Consider the following 22,397-nt stretch of genomic DNA (forward strand, 5'->3'; position numbering starts at 1 on the left):
GCCTTTATTAAGACAGAATACCTTCATTGACTGAGGGAGAGTGAGACAGTCCTGAAACAGCAACGGCAGCTTGAAAAGAGAGGAAAAGATCCATGAAACAGAAAGAGTGAAAGAAAGATAAGAAGAAAGAAAAAAGGAAGATAGAAATAGTGAAAGAAAGACGAAAAGAAAGAAAAAGAAATGAAGAGTGAAAGATGGAAAGATAGATTGAGAGAAAGACAAAAAGAAAGAAAAAGAAAAGAAGAGATAGAAAGAACGATGGAGGAAAAAAGAAAGATGAGAGAAAGAGATATAGAAAGAGTGAAAGAAAGAGATATAGAAAGAGTGAAAGAAAGAAAGATGGAGAGAAAGAAAAGAAGAATGAAATACAAAATACAGATGAAAGATGTAAAGAAATTAAGATAGAAAGAGTGGAAGACAGATGGAAAAAGAAAGACGAAAAGAAAAAAGGAAGATAGATAGAAAGATGGAGAGAAAGAAAGGAAGAGTGAAAGAAAGATGGAGAAAAAGACAGATGGAAAGAAAGAGAGTGAAAGATAGAAAGAGTGATAGAAAGAGTGAAAGAAATAAAGATAGAAAGAGTGAAAGAAAGAGTGACAGAAAGAGATATAGAAAGAGTGACAGAAAGAGATACAGAAAGAGTGACAGAAAGAGATACAGAAAGAGTGACAGAAAGAGTGAAAGAAAGAGATATAGAAAGAGTGACAGAAAGAGTGAAAGAAAGAGTGACAGAAAGAGTGAAAGAGTGACAGAAAGAGTGACAGAAAGAGTGACAGAAAGAGTGAAAGAGTGACAGAAAGAGTGAAAGAGTGACAGAAAGAGTGACAGAAAGAGTGAAAGACAGAGTGAAAGAAAGAGATATAGAAAGAGTGACAGAAAGAGTGAAAGACAGAGTGAAAGACAGAGATATAGAAAGAGTGACAGAAAGAGATATAGAGTGACAAAGAGTGACAGAAAGAGTGACAGAAAGAGTGAAAGAGTGACAGAAAGAGTGACAGAAAGAGTGATAGAAAGAGTGACAGAAAGAGTGACAGAAAGAGTGAAAGACATAGTGAAAGAAAGAGATATAGAAAGTGACAGAAAGAGATATAGAAAGAGTGACAGAAAGAGATATAGAAAGAGTGACAGGAAGAGTGACAGAAAGAGTGACAGAAAGAGTGAAAGACAGAGTGAAAGAAAGAGATATAGAAAGAGTGACAGAAAGAGTGATAGAAAGTGACAGAAAGAAATATAGAAAGAGTGACAGAAAGAGATATAGAAAGAGTGACAGGAAGAGTGACAGAAAGAGTGACAGAAAGAGTGAAAGACAGAGTGAAAGAAAGAGATATAGAAAGAGTGACAGAAAGAGTGATAGAAAGTGACAGAAAGAAATATAGAAAGAGTGAAAGAGTGACAGAAAGAGATATAGAAAGAGTGACAGGAAGAGTGACAGAAAGAGTGACAGAAAGAGTGAAAGACAGAGTGAAAGAAAGAGATATAGAAAGAGTGACAGAAAGAGTGATAGAAAGTGACAGAAAGAAATATAGAAAGAGTGAAAGAGTGACAGAAAGAGTGACAAAAAGAGTGATAGAGTGACAGAGTGACAGAAAGAGTGAAAGAAATAGTGACAGAAAGAGTGACAGAAAGAGTGATAGAAAGAGATATAGAAAGAGTGATAGAAAGAGATATAGAGTGATAGAAAGAGTGACCGAAAGACTGACAGAAAGAGTGATAGAAAGACAGAAAGAGTGAGAGAAAGAGTGAGAGAAAGAGTGACAGAAAGAGTGAGAGAAAGAGTGAAAGAAAGAGTGAAAGAGAGTGAGAGAAAGAGTGACAGAAAGAGATGGAAAGAGTGATAGAAAGAGATAGAAAGAGTGAGAGAAAGAGATAGAAAGATTGAGAGAAAGAGATAGAAAGAGTGAGAGAAAGAGTGACAGAAAGAGTGAGTGACAGAAAGAGTGAGAGAAAGAGTGACAGAAAGAGTGAAAGAAAGAGTGATAGAAAGTGACAGAAGAGTGAGAGAAAGAGTGAAAGAAAGAGTGAGAGAAAGAGTGATAGAAAGAGAAAGAGTGAAAGAAAGAGTGACAGAAAGAGATAGAAAGAGTGAGAGAAAGAGTGAAAGAAAGAGTGAGAGAAAGAAAGAGTGAAAGAGTGAAAGAAAGAGATAGAAAGAGTGAGAGAAAGAGTGAAAGAAAGAGATAGAAAGAGTGACAGAAAGAGATAGAAAGAGTGAGAGAAAGAGTGAAAGAAAGAGTGAGAGAAAGAAAGAGTGAGAGAAAGAGTGAAAGAAAGAGTGAGAGAAAGAGTGAAAGAGTGATAGAAAGAGTAGGGTTGGGCGATGTCCCCTAAATTGGCAGTTGACGATGTTGACAGTAAAACATCGCGATGGACGATGATATCGTCGGTGGGGGGGGGGGGTCGGTTTAATATAATTTCATATAATTTTCAAAAATGATATGAAAAATTATAATTTCGTTATTTTACTAACCCAACTAATGACTCGGCGCTTTATCAGTAGGTTGCACGACACGTGAAGCATTTTTTTTTTTTTAGCTTTCACTTAAGAGTTGTGCACTTTTTATTTTAATATATCTCTTTACATAAATACTATTTTCCACTTAAAAACTATAATTTTGTTATTTTACTCACTGATGAGCAAAAGGTCGAGGCAGAAATGACCATGTACCTGCAGGAAATGGCCATTGATGGGGAAGAGGACCCGCTGACTTGGTGGAAAACGAACGACAAAAGGTTTCCATTCATGGCAAGATTAGCACGGAAATATCTGTGCATATGTGCTACCAGTACTCCATCAGAGCTGGTCTTCAGCACAGCGGGTAGTGTAGTTACTCCAATCCGCAGCTTATTAAAACCAGATAAAGTGAATATGTTGGTATTTCTGGCCAGAAACATCGAAATTTAAACATGGTCTATGGTGAAAGATATTAGACTTCTTTACGCATTTTTCGCCATCCGCTGTGGAGCTATTCGATTTTGCATATTATTTTTTAAACGTTCATTTGTGTAGTTCATGTGACCACTTTACAATATTTCAATAACATAATTTATTTTGTAGCCTGTGCTGAAGTTAATTGTGCTGCTAATTATAAGTGAAATGTTAATGCCGAGTTTCGGTCTGAGTGTTGTTCCGTTTCATTTGTTGTTCTTCTATGTTTTAATAAATGTGTGTTATTCATATTCACCTTGTTTCTTTCATTTGATTTGACATTATGGATTTATGGCCAAGGAAATGTTTCTTTAAAAGTATTAACCAGACAAAAGTTATTTGACGTTCGCTGGTCTGGGTTTATCTTAAACTGCCGCTTTACAAGAGCTATGTGACAATGAGCAAGACTTTCTGAGACACTACAACTACTAATAATTAATTAATAAAGGCTATTTTCTTGTAGCCTAAACATAACATATTTGAATCTAAATGTACAGTGTAAGACATGTAAAAAAAAAGACAAGAAGCTAACAATGTCCAGATCAATATTTGTGTAGCCTGCCTGACACGGTATTTTCACAGACTAACACGTCACGTCTCTGGCATATACTACAGTATTTAAAATAGCATATATGCATTAGTTATATTCTCAATTTAATTTACAGAGCAATCCCTGCAAAGTTTTTAGGTTAACTATAGAAGAGACTAGGATTAGTGAGTCACACTAGCAAGACTCGCAAAAGGGGGCGTGGCATCACGATGGTGGCTCGACATCGTGATGTTGGTCAGCCATCACGATGGACGATGATATCGTCCATCGGCACAACCCTAAGAAAGAGTGACAGAAAGAGTGACAGAAAGAGATAGAAAGAGTGACAGAAAGAGTGACAGAAAGAGATAGAAAGAGTGACAAAGAGTGACAGAAAGAGTGACAGAAAGAGATAGAAAGAGTGACAAAGAGTGACAGAAAGAGTGACAGAAAGAGTGACAGAAAGAGATAGAAAGAGTGACAAAGAGTGACAGAAAGAGATAGAAAGAGATAGAAAGAGTGACAGAAAGAGTGACAGAAAGAGATAGAAAGAGTGACAAAGAGTGACAGAAAGAGATAGAAAGAGTGACAGAAAGAGTGACAGAAAGAGTGACAGAAAGAGATAGAAAGAGTGACAAAGAGTGACAGAAAGAGTGACAGAAAGAGATAGAAAGAGTGACAGAAAGAGTGACAGAAAGAGATAGAAAGAGTGACAGAAAGAGTGACAGAAAGAGATAGAAAGAGTGACAAAGAGTGACAGAAAGAGTGACAGAAAGAGATAGAAAGAGTGACAGAAAGAGTGACAGAAAGAGTGACAGAAAGAGCGACAGAAAGAGTGACAGAAAGAGATAGAAAGAGTGACAAAGAGTGACAGAAAGAGATAGAAAGAGTGACAAAGAGTGACAGAAAGAGTGAGAGAAAGAGATAGAAAGAGTGACAGAAAGAGTGACAAAGAGTGAGAGAAAGAGATAGAAAGAGTGACAGAAAGAGTGACAGAAAGAGTGACAAAGAGTGACAGAAAGAGTGACAGAAAGAGTGACAGAAAGAGTGACAGAAAGAGTGACAAAGAGTGACAGAAAGAGTGACAGAAAGAGTGACAGAAAGAGATAGAAAGAGTGACAAAGAGTGACAGAAAGAGTGAGAGAAAGAGTGACAGAAAGAGTGACAAAGAGTGAGAGAAAGAGATAGAAAGAGTGACAAAGAGTGACAGAAAGAGTGAGAGAAAGAGTGACAGAAAGAGTGACAAAGAGTGAGAGAAAGAGATAGAAAGAGTGACAAAGAGTGACAGAAAGAGTGACAAAGAGTGACAGAAAGAGTGACAGAAAGAGTGACAGAAAGAGATAGAAAGAGTGACAGAAAGAGTGACAAAGAGTGAGAGAAAGAGATAGAAAGAGTGACAAAGAGTGACAGAAAGAGTGACAAAGAGTGACAGAAAGAGTGACAGAAAGAGTGACAGAAAGAGATAGAAAGAGTGACAAAGAGTGACAGAAAGAGTGACAGAAAGAGTGAAAGAAAGAGTGAGAGAAAGAGTGAAAGAGTGATAGAAAGGACAATAAAGTGCCGGTAAAGTGTCCCGAGATGTCCGTTCCTGGTTCTCAGTGACGTTTATGATGTTGTTCTTTGCTATGAAACCTGAAATCACTGATCAAAAACTAAACCTCAAAACACAAACACTCCTGAAATATGAAACAAACATTAGAACGAAACAGAAAGGACAAAGAAAGCTTTTAAAGAACTCGAATCAACGAGAGACTTCAGTGGACCAAACCAGTGTTTTCTTTCTTCAGAAAGGGAGAAATGTAGTTCTTGAGAAGTGTTTTAGTGACCAGCTGACTGGCAAACATCTCGTCTACAGTAAGTCATGAACTACAAATCCCATGAGCACTTGGTGATTCATCTCCACTGAAGTCTTTCTGAGAGGAGAAAGAGAGATGGCCAAGCAAAGCCATGCATGCAGACAGAGCGCCGTGGGACATCTACAACAGCCCGTCATGGAGGAAGTATAAAAATAAAAATCATTACAATCAAAACAAAGCCGATATGCGAGTCAGTTCCCCTTGTGTCTACTGAGAATTGCAATCGAATGTGATTATATACAACGATCAGCCACAACATTTAAACCACCTGCCTAATATTGTGCTGCTAAAACAGCACCAACCCGCATCTCAGGACAGCATTCAGAGATTTGGGTTTAAGGCTGTGGCTGTAAGTCGTATTATTATTATTATGTATTAGTAACACTTTCATAGAAATACAGGTACCACTTTGCAATAAGGTTATATACCCAAAATTAACACAAACTAACAATGAGCAATACGTTTAAAACAATTATTAATGTAAATCTACGAATACATTTTTAACATTATAAATTGTGTACATTAACATTAGTAAATGCATAATGAACTGCGAGAACTAACAATGAACAACAGTACAAACAGTATACTGGAAAAATAAACATTAACCAAGAAATTAACTCAATTATTCTTGGCCAATTAATAGAAGTGTTAGTTCAGTTAGTAGAAAGTATAAGCCTTGAAAATGGATAATAAAATAAAATAAAAATAATAATAAAATAAAAACAAAGCTTTCAAATATTCTTTATGTTGTGGATTAAGAAAATACAGAGTCCCTGAGGAGGCCAGGATGAATGTTTTTTCGGAAATAGTTTTGCGTTCTGTCGCAATAGTTTTGCGTTCCCTCGCAATAGTTTTGTGTTCCCTCGCAATAGTTTTGTGTTCCCTCGCAACAGTTTTGTGTTCCTTCGTAATAGTTTTGTGTTCCCTCGCAACAGTTTTGTGTTCCCTCGCAATAGTTTTGGGATCCCTCGCAATAGTTTTGCGTTCCCGCGCAATAGTTTTGGGATCCCTCGCAATAGTTTTGCGGTCCCTCGCAATAGTTTTGCGATCCCTCGCAATAGTTTTGCGTTCCCTCGCAATAGTTTTGCGTTCCCGCGCAATAGTTTTGGGATCCCTCGCAATAGTTTTGCGATCCCTCGCAATAGTTTTGGGTTCCCTCGCAATAGTTTTGCGTTCCCTCGCAATAGTTTTGCGTTCTCTCGCAATAGTTTTGTGTTCCCTAACAACAGTTTTGTGTTCCCTCGCAACAGTTTTGTGTTCCTTCGCAATAGTTTTGTGTTCCCTCGCAACAGTTTTGTGTTCCCTCGCAATAGTTTTGTGTTCCCTCGCAATAGTTTTGTGTTCCCTCGCAACAGTTTTGTGTTCCCTCGCAATAGTTTTGTGTTCCCTCGCAATAGTTTTGTGTTCCCTCGCATTAGTTTTGTGTTCCCTCGCAACAGTTTTGTGTTCCCTCGCAACAGTTTTGCGTTCCCTCGCAATAGTTTTGCGTTCCCTCGCAATAGTTTTGCGTTCTCTCGCAACAGTTTTGCGTTCCCGCGCAATAGTTTTGGGATCCCTCGCAATAGTTTTGCGATCCCTCGCAATAGTTTTGCGATCTCTCGCAATAGTTTTGGGTTCCCTCGCAATAGTTTTGCGTTCCCTTGCAATAGTTTTGTGTTGCCTCGCAACAGTTTGAATTCTCTCACTAAAGTTTTGCGTTACCTCACAATAGTTTGAATTCTCTCGCAGTAGTTTTGCGTTCCCTTGCAATAGTTTGAATTCTCTCGCAAAAGTTTTGCGTTCCCTTGCAATAGTTTGAATTCTCTCGCAATAGTTTTGCGTTCCCTTGCAATAGTTTGAATTCTCTCGCAATAGTTTTGCGTTCCCTCGCAACAAGTTTTACGTGCCCTCGCAACAAGTTTTGCGTTCCCTCGCAATAGTTTTTTTGCATTCATACACAATATATTTTGCGTGGCTTCGCAATAAATGTTGTGTGCCATAGTTTTGCAATAGTTTGTGTGCCCTAATGATATTAATAATATCAATATTAACGATATTAATGATATTAATAACAATATTAACGATTTTAATAATAACAATATTACCGATATTAATAATATCAATATTAACGATATTAATAATATCAATATTATTGATATTAACGATATTAATAATAACAATATAAACAATATTAACAATAACAATATTAACGATATTAATAATAGCAATATTAATAATAACAATATTAACGATATTAATAATAGCAATATTAATGTCATTAATAATAGCAATATTAATAATAGCAATATTAACGACATTAATAATAGCAATATTAACGATATTAATAATAGCAATATTAACGACATTAATAATAGCAATATTAATAATAGCAATATTAACGATATTAATAATAGCAATATTAATGATATTAATAATAACTATATTAACGATATTAATAATAACAATATTACCGATATTAATAATATCGATATTAACAATATTAATAATAACAATATTAACGATATTAATAATATTAATAATATCAATATTAACAATATTAATAATGGCAATATTAACAATATTAATAATATTAATAATATCAATATTAACGATATTAATAATATCAATATTAACGATATTAATAATAGCAATATTAACAATATTAATAAAAGCAATATTAATAATAACAATATTAACGATATTAATAATAGCAATATTAACGATATTAATAATAGCAATATTAACGACATTAATAATAGCAATATTAACGACATTAATAATAGCAATATTAACGATATTAATAATAACAATATTACCGATATTAACAATATTAATAATAACAATATTAACGATATTAATAATATTAATAGTATCAATATTAACAATATTAATAATAGCAATATTAACGATATTAATAATATTAATAATATCAATATTAACGATATTAATAATATCAATATTAACGATATTAATAATAGCAATATTCACGATATTAATAATAGCAATATTAACAATATTAATAATAGCAATATTAATAATAACAATATTAACGATATTAATAATAGCAATATTAACTATATTAATAATATTAATAATAACGATATTAACGATATTAATAATAACGATATTAACGATATTAATAATAACAATATTACCGATATTAATAATATCGATATTAACAATATTAATAATAACAATATTAACGATATTAATAATATTAATAATATCAATATTAACAATATTAATAATATCAATATTAACGATATTAATAATATCAATATTAAGGATATTAATAATATCGATATTAATAATATAAATATTAACGATATTAATAATAGCAATATTAACGATATTAATAATAGCAATATTAACAATATTAATAATAGCAATATTAATAATAACAATATTACCGATATTAATAATATCGATATTAACAATATTAATAATAACAATATTAACGATATTAATAATATTAATAATATCAATATTGACGATATTAATAATAGCAATATTAACGATATTAATAATATTAACAATATCAATATTAACGATATTAACGATATTAATAATAGCAATATTAACGATATTAATAATAGCAATATTAACGGCATTAATAATAGCAATATTAATAATACCGATATTACCGATATTAATAATAGCAATATTAACGACATTAATAATAGCAATATTAATAATACCGATATTACCGATATTAATAATATCGATATTACCGATATTAATAATATCGATATTAGCAATATTAATAATAACAATATTATCGATATTAACAATATTAATAATATCAATATTAACGATATTAATAATAGCAATATTAACGATATTAATAATAGCAATATTACCAATATTAATAATAACAATATTACCGATATTAATAATATCAATATTAATGATATTAATAATAACAATATTAATAATAGCAATATTAACTGCTAATATTGAGTAACGTCCATCTCAATCGCTTAAGCCATTTTCCTTGTGCAACTGCAGGGAAGGTCAAAGGTCATAGTTTAATTGACTAGAATATTCCACGGCCCTCTTCACATCACTCAGACTAAAACTTTTCCATTCGTGTCGACAGCTCCGTCACACACAGCGAAATCCACTCAAAAAACTGCAACATTTGTTCCTCCAAATCCCTCATTCTGCTTTTAACAAGGACGGCACACGCTCAGCTTTTATCTTGGCAAACGATTTAAAGAATGACTCCATTAAAAAACACTTAATAACACAACCTAAGCACAGTTTCACCAACCCGTCCCGATCAATAAGAGGAAACGAGAAGAGGAAAAAACGCTACACACGTTGAATAACTTTCATTATGTCTACAAACGTAAAGAGAAGCGTTTGATCAATATTCTCAGCACATCTCAAGGGCCCGCTCGCCCTCTCCCAGAGATAAAAGTGAATCCACTCTTTCACTATATTTTCTTTCTCGTTCGGCGTGAGAATGCATCGGACAGGCTCGTGTCAGAACGTCGGACACGAAAGGCTGGTGCTTCTCGGAGCGGTTTTGTCCGGTGAAAGAACTTTAGCATGAGAATGAATCGCTGCGGGCCCTTCTGCTCAAAGAAAACTGAACAACAGAGCACACGTCCCCTGTCAAAGGGGCCAAACAGGCATGTGGCGTGTGTAACTGAACACAAACGATTATTCACAGTCTGCCTCTATTATGGGTGAACAATGGCTGCTTTGGACGATGGACAAATTAGGGCACGCGCTGAGGAAGCGTGTGTGTGTGTGTGTGTGTGTGTGTGTGTGTTACTAACAAGTTCTAATCAGACACTGTGGACAAAAGACGACTTGACAAATTGTGTTGCATGTCATTTATAACTTTTCTAATGAGGTTTGTGTGCAAAACAAGAAGCCTTTATAAGGTGTTATCTAATGCAAGCATCACTTACTATTTAAACTATTTTAAGTGTGTGTGTGTGTGTGCACGTGAGTATGTATGAGCGTGTGTGTGTGTGTGTGTGTGTGTGTGTTTGCACACACGTGAGTGTGTGTGCGTGTGAGTGTGTTTGTGTGTGTATAAGTGTGTGTGTGAGGGTGTGTGTATACGTGTGTGTGTGTGTGTGTGAGAGAGTGTGCGTGTAAGTGTGTGTGTGTGTGTGCACGTGAGTATGTATGAGAGTGTGTGTGTGAGTGAGTGTGTGTGTGTGTGCACGTGAGTGTGTGTGTGTGAGTGTGTGTGCGTGTGTGTGTAAGTGTGTGTGTGTGTGTGAGAGAGTGTGCGTGTAAGTGTGTGTGTGTGCACATGAGTATGTATGAGAGTGTGTGTGTGAGTGAGTGTGTGTGTGTGTGCACGTGAGTGTGTGTGTGTGCGCGCGCACGTGTGTGTGTGTGCGTGCGAGTGTGTGTGTGTGTGTGTGTGCACGTGAGTGTGTGCGCGCGCACGTGTGTGTGTGTGCGCACACGTGTGTGTGAGTGTGTGTGTGTGTGTGTGCACGTGAGTGTGTGTGTGTGTGTGCGCGCGCACGTGTGTGTGTGTGCGTGCACGTGTGTGTGAGTGTGTGTGTGTGTGCACGTGAGTATGTATGAGAGTGTGTGTGTGAGTGAGTGTGTGTGTGTGTGCACGTGAGTGTGTGTGTGTGTGTGTGTGTGTGTGTAAGTGTGTGTGAGCGTGTATTTATCACTTTGTGGGGACCAAATGTCCCCATAAGGATAGTAAAACCCGAAATGTTTGACCTTGTGGGGACATTTTGTCGGTCCCCATGAGGAAAACAGCTTATAAATCATACTAAATTGTGTTTTTTGAAAATGTAAAAATGCAGAAAGTTGTCTGTGAGGGTTAGGTTTAGGGGTAGGGTTAGGTTTAGGGGATAGAATATAAAGTTTGTACAGTATAAAAACCATTATGTCTATGGAAAGTCCCCATAAAACATGGAAACACAACATGTGTGTGTGTGTGTGTGTGTGAGTGTGTGTGTGTGTGTGTGTGCACGTGAGTGTGTGTGTGTGCGCGCGCACGTGTGTGTGTGTGCGTGCACGTGTGTGTGAGTGTGTGTGTGTGTGTGTGTGTGTGTGTGTGCGTGAGTGTGTGTGTGTGTGTGTGTGTGTGCGTGTGTGTGTGTGTGTGCGTGTGCGTGTGTGTGTGTGTGTGTGTGTGTGTGTGTGTGTGTGTGTGTGTGTGTGTGTGTGTGTGTGTGTGTGCACGCGTATGCGTGTGTGAATGTTGTTTCTTGTGCTGGTTCCATATTTGAAATCTTCTGACTAAGAATTTTTCATGTTGGCAGACTTAATTTTCAAGGCGAGCGTTCTCTTTGTAGTTACCTTGTTTGATCTGTCCCTGCATGGCCGGGCTGGAGGCCTGTGGGCTGCTCTTTCTTGTGGTCTCGGGGGTCCCTGGTCTTGGGGGCCTGAAATACAAAAGGCCAAATGAAATATTTAACACACATCCGCAGCACAGAATTCAACATCAGACCAGCACGAATACGCTGTGTGCACAAGCAGATACCCGTGTATGTCAGTGTACAAACCTGGGTATTTATGTGTGTGTGTGTGTGTGTGTGTGTGTGTGTGTGTGTGTGTGTGTGTGTGTGTGTGTGTGTGTACAATCTTGTGTGTGTCAGAGACACTAAAGTCCAAAACAAGTACTCAAGTGTGTGGCACCCAAAGCTTCTAGCTACGCACGCTTGATGCATTTAGATGCATTTCATGACAACGTAAGAATGTGTAGACGTCAACAAGTGTGTTGGATTAAGTTGGGTTCTTTTATCCAGTCAACAACATTGTTACGGAGTCATTCACAGACTATAGTTACAGCTAGCCAGTGCGGCGTGTGCGTGTTACTCAGCAACTCTCGCTTATTTATTAGGTTCTATTTCAGGTTTTTTCCCCGACACTCTCAGCTGCTATCGCCCCCTGCTGGACACCAAGCGCATGGCTGTAAGTATACAAACAATACATAATACAAACAACTGAATAATAAAACTATATAACAGAAAAATATTTGGGGGTCTGATATTTTCTTATATGAGCTCATACTACAAATAAGTTTGTAAGACGTGGAAAAAAAAATATTTATAAAAATAATAAATCTATTTTTAAAACAATTATTTGGTGTAACCAAGTCAAATACATTCCAATACATTTCTTGCACCTTGAATGCCATTTGCATGCTTGAGTGTCATTATTGTAAATTAAAAAAACATTTTTAAACATTTTTCAAGGTTATCTTATTTTATTTATTTTTTCCTCAGCGTTACTCCATTTGACTCCATTATTCTTTAAAATGACAAAGTATCTGATATTTTTCAAAAACGGCTCTTTTATGGTTTCTGTCAACATTTCATTTTCCAAGAATTTCATATTTTAATTATAATAAATTTTTTTACAACTTTACGACTTAGTAATTTTTACTAGAAAACGTGGCAAAATACTGATTTAGAAAATGACTTTTTGTAGTGAAGAATCTAAAATATAACAGTTTTGATTTAACATTTTTGGTCTCTACATAATTCCCATACTTCCATTAGTGTTATTAAATAGCTTTAATGACTTTACTGCTATTTTAAAATGTGGAACATAGTAATAATTAGGGGTGTAATGATTCACTCATCTCACGATTTGGTTCAATACTCTCACGATACTTTAAAGCCTGAATCATGAAAAGTTAGGTTGAAAGGTTTTTTAACTTATTTTTAAGGCATATGCAAAACAGTTACTTACCAAAGGGGGCGCTATATCGCAAAAACGGTTTACGCTTAAAACGTTAAAGTCTCCGAATACATAAGTCAGGCATATGAGGTATCATTTTAAAGATTAGAATCTGAACTTTTTAGAGTTAACCATCAGTTCTGCATTTATGTTTCTTAAATTAACAAAATGAGGCCTTAAAACATCCGCGGTGCAAATCAGCGCCACCTAGTGGTTATGTGATAGAAATATTAATATGAATACAAAAGTCTTGGACAAAATGGACAAGTCATATATCAAATGAAAGCTCTCATTCTCAGGAATGTGACCATATAGTTACTTTTGTTGCCCTAATCCCACAGTTCAAAAGATTGTTTTGAACTGTGAATTGTTTTGACTCTACAGAAAATGTTTACTTTATTGTGATCATTATTTGCCCTAATCCCACAGTTCAAAGATTGTCAAAAGAATCACAAAGTGAAAGATGATTTCTGTAAGTCAACTACAAACGTCTCTTTTATGCTCTTATAACTGCTGCAATAAGCCCCAAGTAGCTAACATTATAGGGAAATTTTTAATTAGATTATAAATGTCTAAATTAGAAAAATTGACATTTTTTACTTGTCTGTGAGCTTGCTTGGCTGAATAATCCAAACGTTATATCTTAGATGTCTAGAACAAAATATGGCATCCAGCAGAAAAGAATGCAAAACAAAGCAACAAAAAAATATGTTTTTGAATAATGATGATAAATTGTTACATTTTCATTACAAAGGGGAGGATCTCAGCTTTCTAATGACACTTTGATTGAGCTTGTAGTCCACTCAGAGGCCGAGATATTCGATGAAATAATAAGAGTGGTGCTTGAACTGAACATTAGACTGAATGTCTATGGACAAGCACATCTGTGAGGGCTAAAATGCGTTAGAGCGCCCCCTACAGTTCATATCTGTGTATTGTGGTGGAATGTGATAGAGAAAAACATATTTTTTCTAGTGCTTTCTGCCATCTAGTGGAATGAATGAAGACTTTTCAAAGTGAGTTAGCGTGAACAGAACCAGAAATACATGTTAACAAAGTAAAAAAAAAAAATTGGTTTATTATAATATTATAAACACAATATTATTTATGACTAATATGAGGCTTCAGTTTTTATTTGGGGGATTTCTGAAAAAATTAAACCAACTTTTTGCAATTATTCCATAGTGAGCTTTTAAATTTGAGTGCGAAAATTGAGGCCAAAATGATCCATAATAATAAAAACTGAGTAGAGGTGCATATTGAATATTGCCAAAAGGGTAAATACAACAAAATGCAATTTTTTTAGCTACATCACAAAGCCCTTCCCTTTCATTCAGAGGTTTGTGTAAGATCTGTTCCAGTCAGCTTATCTCTACTGCAGATGCAAGGTCTTTCTCTCTTGAGTTTTTGTTGCTAATGCTCTATCATGTTTCCTGCGTCTCGTCCTGTGATCATTCTTCTCTCTCCCACCTGTCACATTCACTGTAACGAGAGTGTGACCTCGTTAAACTCTCGGATGATCCTTCACTGAGGTCTTTCTTTTCAGAATCTGCTCTGAGTTCCAGTTTATGAAAGGCACTTTTTCAGGGGAGAGAATGTATGAAATAAATGGTTTCAGTAAGTTTGAGCTACGAACAAGACTAGTTTGAAACATTTTTCTTGCCAAACTATTGCGTCAAAAGGCATTAAAGAGGACCTTAACAGAAGATGTGTGTACGGGGAAAGTTTTAGGTTGTTCAAAAGCTTTTATATTGTTTTTCCAGACATGCAGTCCACTCAGAGTAGTCGTAGTAGTCATGTTATGAGTGGTGGTGGTGGTGGTGTAGCGGTCTAAAGCACATTACTGGTAATCAGAAGGTCACTGGTTCGATCCCCACAGCCACCACCATTGTGTCCTTGAGCAAGGCACTTAACTCCAGGTTGCTCCGGGGGGGATTGTCCCTGTAATAAGGGCACTGTAAGTCGCTTTGGATAAAAGTGTCTGCCAAATGCATAAATGTAAATATAAAAATGTAGTCAAATCATGTAAGACAACTTTAGAAACACATTCTTACATACTGAACTTAAAACTTCCTTTCAAGTCCATTTATTGAAACAAAACTGCCAAAATGGCTCATTTAGAAACCGTCTTAATTATGACAACACATCTGTTGTGAGCTCATTATCATGTGACTTCCCATATTTACATAACAACATTGTGGAGGAGGGAGGGCCGGGCTGGAACAACGCACGCCCGGTCACCAATCGGCCTGATGGGGGCGCTCGAGGGACGACAGTTCGAGAGAGAGAGAGAATTACATGCAGCTGCTCTGTGTGTTTACATTTGTGTGTGTTTTGTTTCAGTTTATTATTAAACTATTATTTATATTGCTAAGGTGGTTCTCGCCGCCTCCTTTCCAGAAAATTAGGGATGCACCAATTTATCGGACACCGCTATTTATTGAAAAATGATTGACACTGGAATGTTATCGCTTAAGGGTGCATGATTGATTAAGATTGAAATCGCAATATTGTCTTTCGTCATTACGAAATCCTGAAAGTTTAAAAATAGACTGCATTCAGCGCTTCAATCAGTGCTTCAGTTAGTTGTGTAAGCAAGCGGCGCCCTCTAGCGGTGTGTCCATAATATCACAATAGAACTTAAAGGGCGTTTTGTTCCTTTAGTAACTTTTTGGGGCGGCTGTGGCTCAGGTGTCAGAGCGGATTAGTTGTGTAAGCATCGGCGCCCTCTAGCGGTGTGTCCATTATATCACAATAGAACTTAAAGGGCGTTTTGTTCCTTTAGTAACTTTTTGGGGCGGCTGTGGCTCAGGTGGCAGAGCGGGTTGTCCACTAATCGCAGGGTTGGTGGTTCGATTCCTGATCCACACGACTCCACATGCCGAAGTGTCCTTGGGCAAGAACGGAACACCAAGTTGCTCCCAATGGCAGGCTAGCGCCTTACATGGCAGCTCTGTGGCCATCGGTGTATGAATTGGTGAATGAGTCACAGCTTTGAATACCACTAAGGTTAAAAAGGCGCTATATAAGTGCAGACCATTTGCCATTTTTACTTTTCCAGAATGTGGTAGACATTTCAGTGGAATTGCATATGCATAATATTAATTTGTGATGTACTATTTTACAGTACTGACATGTAATATGTAATATAATCTTCCATTTTCGGTATCGGTCAAAACATTTTATATCAGCGCATCTCTACAAAAAATGTTTACTTTATTGTGATCATTATTTTGAAATAAAATGTTGGCCATATCACCCACCTTTACCTCCAGCAATCAGTTTTTAGGAGCATATTCTAAAAGATACTAAAACTGCAGTTTAGAGGGAAAAGTCCAAACATCCACATACGGCAATAAAAGACTTTATAGATTATTGTCTCTAAAAATTCTACCACTATTAGCTTGTGTAAGACTATTGAAAATACCATCTTTCTGTGGACCAGATGTCCATTTTAACTTTCCACAGCATGACTCATATCAAAGATAAGACCATAAATGTGAAATTGCCTCATAAAAATCTGGTGAAAATGTTGCTCAGAGCATGAAAGACTGTGTGATGTTTTAATATCGGTCTGTCAGTGTATGCCATCTTTAGGAGAAATGTACTTTTCAAATAGAAGGACTGTTCTCTGGGTTTGGGATCACACAGGCATAGTTTACATGGGCAACATGAGAACACACATTATAGTAAAGATACATTTCGTGGAAACGGGCTTAATTGTCATGAAAATGTCCCAATGCAATATACACCAATCAGCCAGTGTAGGTCCCCCTCGTGCCACCAAAACAGCTCTGACCCATCGAGGCATGGACTCCACAAGACCTATTCATTATAACAATTGCAGTGGGTCAGAAGTTTACATAAGTTAACTGTGCCTTTAAGCAGCTTGGAAAATTCCAGAAAATGATGTCAAGCCTTTAGACAATTGGCATCTGATAGGAGGTGTACTGAACTGGAGGTGTACCTGTGGATGTATTATAAGGCCTACCTTCAAACTCAGTGCCTCTTTGCTTGACATAATCAAATTAAATCACCCAAGACCTCAGAAAAACAATTGTGGACATCCACAAGTCTGGATCATCCTTAGAAGCTATTTCCAAACGCCTGAAGGTACCACGGTCATCTGTACAAACAATAGTGCGCAAGTTTAAACACCATGGGACCACACAGCCATCATACCGCTCAGGTAGGAGACACATTCTGTCTCCTAGAGATGAATGTAGTTTGGTGCGAAAAGTGCAAATCAATCCCAGAACAACAGCAAAGGACCTTGTGAAGATACTGGAGGAAACAGGTAGACGAGTATCTAGATCCACAGCAAAACCAGTCCTATATGGACATCACCTGAAAGGCTGCTCAGGAAGGATGAAGCCGCTGCTCCAAAACTGCCATAAAAAAGCCAGAACACAGTTTGCAAGTGCACATGGGGACAAAGATCTTACTTTTTGGAGAAATGTCCTCTGGTTTGATGAAACAAAAATTAACAGTTTGGCCATAATGACCATCGTTATGTTTGGAGGAAGAAGAGTGAGGCTTGCAAGCCGAAGAACACCATCCCAACCGTGAAGCATGGTTGTGGCAGCATCATGTTGTGGGGGTGCTTTGATGCAGGAGGGACTGGTGCACTTCACAAAATAGATGACATCATGAGGAAGGAACATTATGTGCATATATTGAAGCAACATCTCAAGACATCAGACAGGAAGTTAAAGCTCGGTCACAAATGGGTCTTCCAAATGGACAATGACCCCAAGCATACCTCCAAAGTTGTGGTAGAATGGCTTAAGAACAACAAAGTCAAGATATTGGAGTGGCCATCACAAAGTCCTGACCTCAATCCAGTTACTCCAGTTCTGTCTGGAGGAATGGGCCAAAATTCCTGCAACTTATTGTGAGAAGCTTGTGGAAGGAAACCCAAAACATCTGACCCAAGTTAAACAATTTAAAGGCAATGCTACTAAATAATAATAACGTGTATGTAAACTTCTGACCATATAATTAGACTTTGGAATAATTCTCTGTCTGTCAGTCTATCTATATATCAATCTATGTATGTATATACTAACATATACAGTATATACTGTATATAGGCCTATATATATATAGTATATACTGTATATAGGCATATATATATATATATATACACATACACACACACACCTACAGGATTATTAGGAACACCATACTAATACTGTGTTTGACCCCCTTTCGCCTTCAGAACTGCCTTAATTCTACGTGGCATTGATTCAACAAGGTGCTGAAAGCATTCTTTAGAAATGTTGGCCCATATTGATAGGATAGCATCTTGCAGTTGATGGAGATTTGTGGGATGCACATCCAGGGCACGAAGCTCTCGTTCCACCACATCCCAAAGATGCTCTATTGGGTTGAGATCTGGTGACTGTGGGGGCCATTTTAGTACAGTGAACTCATTGTCATGTTCAAGAAACCAATTTGAAATGATTCGAGCTTTGTGACATGGTGCATTATCCTGCTGGAAGGAGCCATCAGAGGATGGGTACATGGTGGCCATAAAGGGATGGACATGGTCAGAAACAATGCTCAGGTTGGCCGTGGCATTTAAACGATGCCCAATTGGCACTAAGGGGCCTAAAGTGTGCCAAGAAAACATCCCCCACACCATTACACCACCACCACCAGCCTGCACAGTGGTAACAAGGCATGATGGATCCATGTTCTCGTTCTGTTTACGCCAAATTCTGACTCTACCATCTGAATGTCTCAACAGAAATCGAGACTCATCAGACCAGGCAACATTTTTCCAGTCTTCAACGGTCCAATTTTGGTGAGCTCTTGCAAACTGTAGCCTCTTTTTCCTATTTGTAGTGGAGATGAGTGGTACCCGGTGGGGTCTTCTGCTGTTGTAGCCCATCCGCCTCAAGGTTGTGCGTGTTGTGGCTTCACAAATGCTTTGCTGCATACCTCGGTTGTAACGAGTGGTTATTTCAGGCAAAGTTGCTCTTCTATCAGCTTGAATCAGTCGGCCCATTCTCCTCTGACCTCTAGCATCAACAAGGCATTTTCAGCCCACAGGACTGCCGCGATACTGGATGTTTTTCCCTTTTCACACCATTCTTTGTAAACCCTAGAAATGGTTGTGTGTGAAAATCCCAGTAACTGAGCAGATTGTGAAATACTCAGACCGGCCCGTCTGGCACCAACAACCATGCCACGCTCAAAATTGCTTAAATCACCTTTCTTTCCCATTCTGACATTCAGTTTGGAGTTCAGGAGATTGTCTTGACCAGGACCACACCCCTAAATGCATTGAAGCAACTGTGTGATTGGTTGATTAGATAATTGCATTAATGAGAAATTGAACAGGTGTTCCTAATAATCCTTTAGGTGAGTGTATATAAACTGACTATGTCTAACGTAAGCTAATATTTACCCTACAAAGTGCTAATAAAGTACCTATATCTGCCCATCATTCATATTGTCAATATTGTTGTGAGTGGGAAAAAATTATCAGAGTTTATCTGTGACAGTGTCACTCACTGATCCAGATTCAGACAAAAAGCAAGAACATTCGGGGGATGCAAAGCGGGTTGAAATATGACTAAATCACGAAAACAAATAAAGTTTTAAACAGATTTTTAAATAGAAGTAAAAGTACTACTAGCTATATGTTTACATTATACACATCACATCAACAGCTACCCCAACATTTTCCAAGTTCTCATTATATTGACTTATGAAAGTTATTTCACGGTAAAACACTGACTTAGAAAATATCGGTGGCGCTGCCCTTCAATCTAAACATGATACACAAACACATTGACGGACCGTATTGACATGTTTCCTCTGTTGGCAACCGCCCGTCAATTCACCTGCAGTGCGTTACACTAAAATCTCTCACCTGCGGACAAGCTCAATGATCAACAAACAAACACTGACCCCTGTCCGAGAGCTCGATACTCTTCACACGGTTCCACCCTGCAGTGCCATCATGACCAGAACGCAACACCGGTCACTCTTTATGGGTGTTTATCGATGCCCCTGGGTCTAGATGAGATGCTTTATGATTTTGAGCCTTTCTATCTCACTGTCCACACATGCACCTGAACCTCCATCCAACCCCTGGGAGCCCAAGAAAATGAAATCCCCCACAGATACGCAAAAGCAAATATAGGTTAACAATACAAACAGTATGTTGTACCTCTAAACCTAGAGCTATCATTATTTGTACTTGTGACCTTTGTTTTGTAGGACAAGAAAGACTAGCTTCATACCATGTGACCACATTTGGTTTTCGACCATTGAAAGCGTATAAAATTGATCAAGGAGCCACATTGAGAGCCCCATATCTCTGGCGTTTAACCATTTAGAGTCATAAAAATAAAGATACAAAAAGGAAAGTTTGTTCAGAACCAGAATCTAAAAGGATTTTAAGATATCTTTAATACTTCTGGAGTTACAGGTGCTCCAACTATGGGGAAAAAAACGAAAATAGTGTTTTTCCCATTTTTAAACTCACAGCATTGGCGTATAATGCAACAAGCGGTGTTGAAGTCAAGTGATTTTAGTAATGGATCTACTGATCACGGAGTAAAAATAAAATTATGATGCTGGCACCTTTCTTAGGTTATTTTTTTGACCTGTAGTTTTGCTCCAAAATCAAAGGAGAGAATTGTCATTTTGACTCCCCCTCTATAAAATAATGGATTACTCCATAACTATTGATTTATGGCACTTAATATTTTGGCTTTTATCAACATTTATGGCGATCTTTCTTCAGAAAAAGTATTATCAAAATAATACATTTCTGCCAGGAAAGTCATGCAGATTTGAAACGACATGAGGGTGAGAAAATAATGACAGAATTTTCCCTTTAGGGTGAACTAATCCTTTTTCTCATCTTTTAATGACCTTTTTAACATCGGCAGTCCAATTTTATGGTACTGGGTTATGGTATCAGTGATAATGCTACAATCATTCACTCCGTGTTGGATTTCTTATGTCTGTTGGTGTTGTGTAAACTCACCTGGCTGGCGCTTTCTTCATGTGCTCTCCGATGAACGTGGCGTTGGTCATACCCATCAGTGTGTTAGCCAGCGAGATGATGGACAGCAGGTGCTGCGTGGTAACTGCTCTGGAAATGCCGTAAGTGCCCTTGCCCACGACCTCGGAGACGGAAATTTTGCAGTCCTCTGCGGATCCCTGCGCCAGCTGCCTGAGCAGTGAGTCTTTAAACGTGGGCAGCATCAGGGACATGTGACCGCCCCGAGAGATGAGGCCAAAGGAGATCAGCGTGTGCGGTCTGAGCATGCCCAGTCGGTTCAAACACACGTCGTCGAGTTCTCCGTTCAGGCCCCAGGCGTGCAGGCAGGACATGAAGAGTTTGGCCGTGTCCATGGTGAGGTTATACTCCAGCAAACTCAAAGACTTTGACTTCTCCTCGCGACGACGCAGCTCCTCTTCCTCATCTTCGTCTTCATCCAGCAGGTGCTCTTTGATGTTCTCTTTAATGGTCTCTTTCACCTGGACAGGTAAGACATCTACATTACCCATTGTACATCAGAGAAAAATCCACCAATCAGAGAACTGCTGTCAGAGCGACCGCACGCTCCCATGATGCACTGTGAATGATGTAATCAAGTCTTAAACTACTTATATTTTTGTAAATATCTGGATATTTTGCAATAAAAGTAAAATATATTGTTTCTATACTTATAATTAACAACTTAAAATCAATAGTTTTATATATTATATATTATTATTAGGGCTGTCAATTTAACGTGTTAATTCAGTGTGATTAATTTTATTAAAAATAACACGGTAAAAAAATTTATGCAATTAATCGCCCCCGGACTTTAATCTGGAAGATTCCTGAGAAATTCAAGCTTGTAGTACCACCTGTTTACTCCAGAGGGCAGTAAGTGAAACTTCAGCTGTATGAGCAACACACAGTTTAAACAGTGAACAAACACTTCAGCAGCAACAACACAAACATGCGTTACATTCTTCTCGAGCAATCTCAAGATGTGTTCTTATTGGGGCTGTCAATCGATAATTCAATTTAATCTAATTAATTACATGGTGTCCTGATTAATTAATCGTGATTAATCGCATATACAAATATTTGCTGAGAAAGCCCCTCATATAATAATAATTCAATATATAATGATTATACATATTTATATCAATATATAATTATACATAGTTATCTTTAAATATTTAAAAGTTATATATATATATATATATATATATATATATATAAAATAAATATTCAGATAATTAAAATGCATGACATTCTTGTGGCAGAAGAGTTCATCATTGAGAAGACAAAAAGTGGAACAATGTATTGATTACTACCATATTATTGATCATAAGTCAGTCATTGACACACAGTTCACAGTAATCCATTACACAAGTGAATTTGTCAATCAGAGATTTATTATGAGGG

The 22,397-nt window shown here is 37.2% G+C and overlaps 1 protein-coding gene across 4 annotated transcripts in view; it reads right to left on the bottom strand.

Moving 5' to 3' along the window:
• The window catches only part of LOC127627827 (WD repeat-containing protein 7-like), a 143,501-nt gene that overhangs the window by 81,469 nt on the left and 39,635 nt on the right, over nt 1-22,397 (bottom strand). For 2 of the 4 annotated variants that reach the window (XM_052104398.1, XM_052104396.1), the window contains 3 exons: nt 20,976-21,472; nt 11,582-11,667; nt 22-69 (listed from right to left, as the gene is read on the bottom strand). In XM_052104398.1, the coding sequence (XP_051960358.1) occupies nt 22-69; nt 11,582-11,667; nt 20,976-21,472 (631 nt within the window). The remainder of the gene's footprint in view (nt 1-21; nt 70-11,581; nt 11,668-20,975; nt 21,473-22,397) is intronic. The other 2 variants (XM_052104399.1, XM_052104397.1) reach the window with 1 other exon arrangement.

The sequence above is a fragment of the Xyrauchen texanus genome, chromosome 34, assembly GCF_025860055.1.
Source record: "Xyrauchen texanus isolate HMW12.3.18 chromosome 34, RBS_HiC_50CHRs, whole genome shotgun sequence".
Taxonomy (NCBI): Eukaryota; Metazoa; Chordata; class Actinopteri; order Cypriniformes; family Catostomidae; genus Xyrauchen; species Xyrauchen texanus.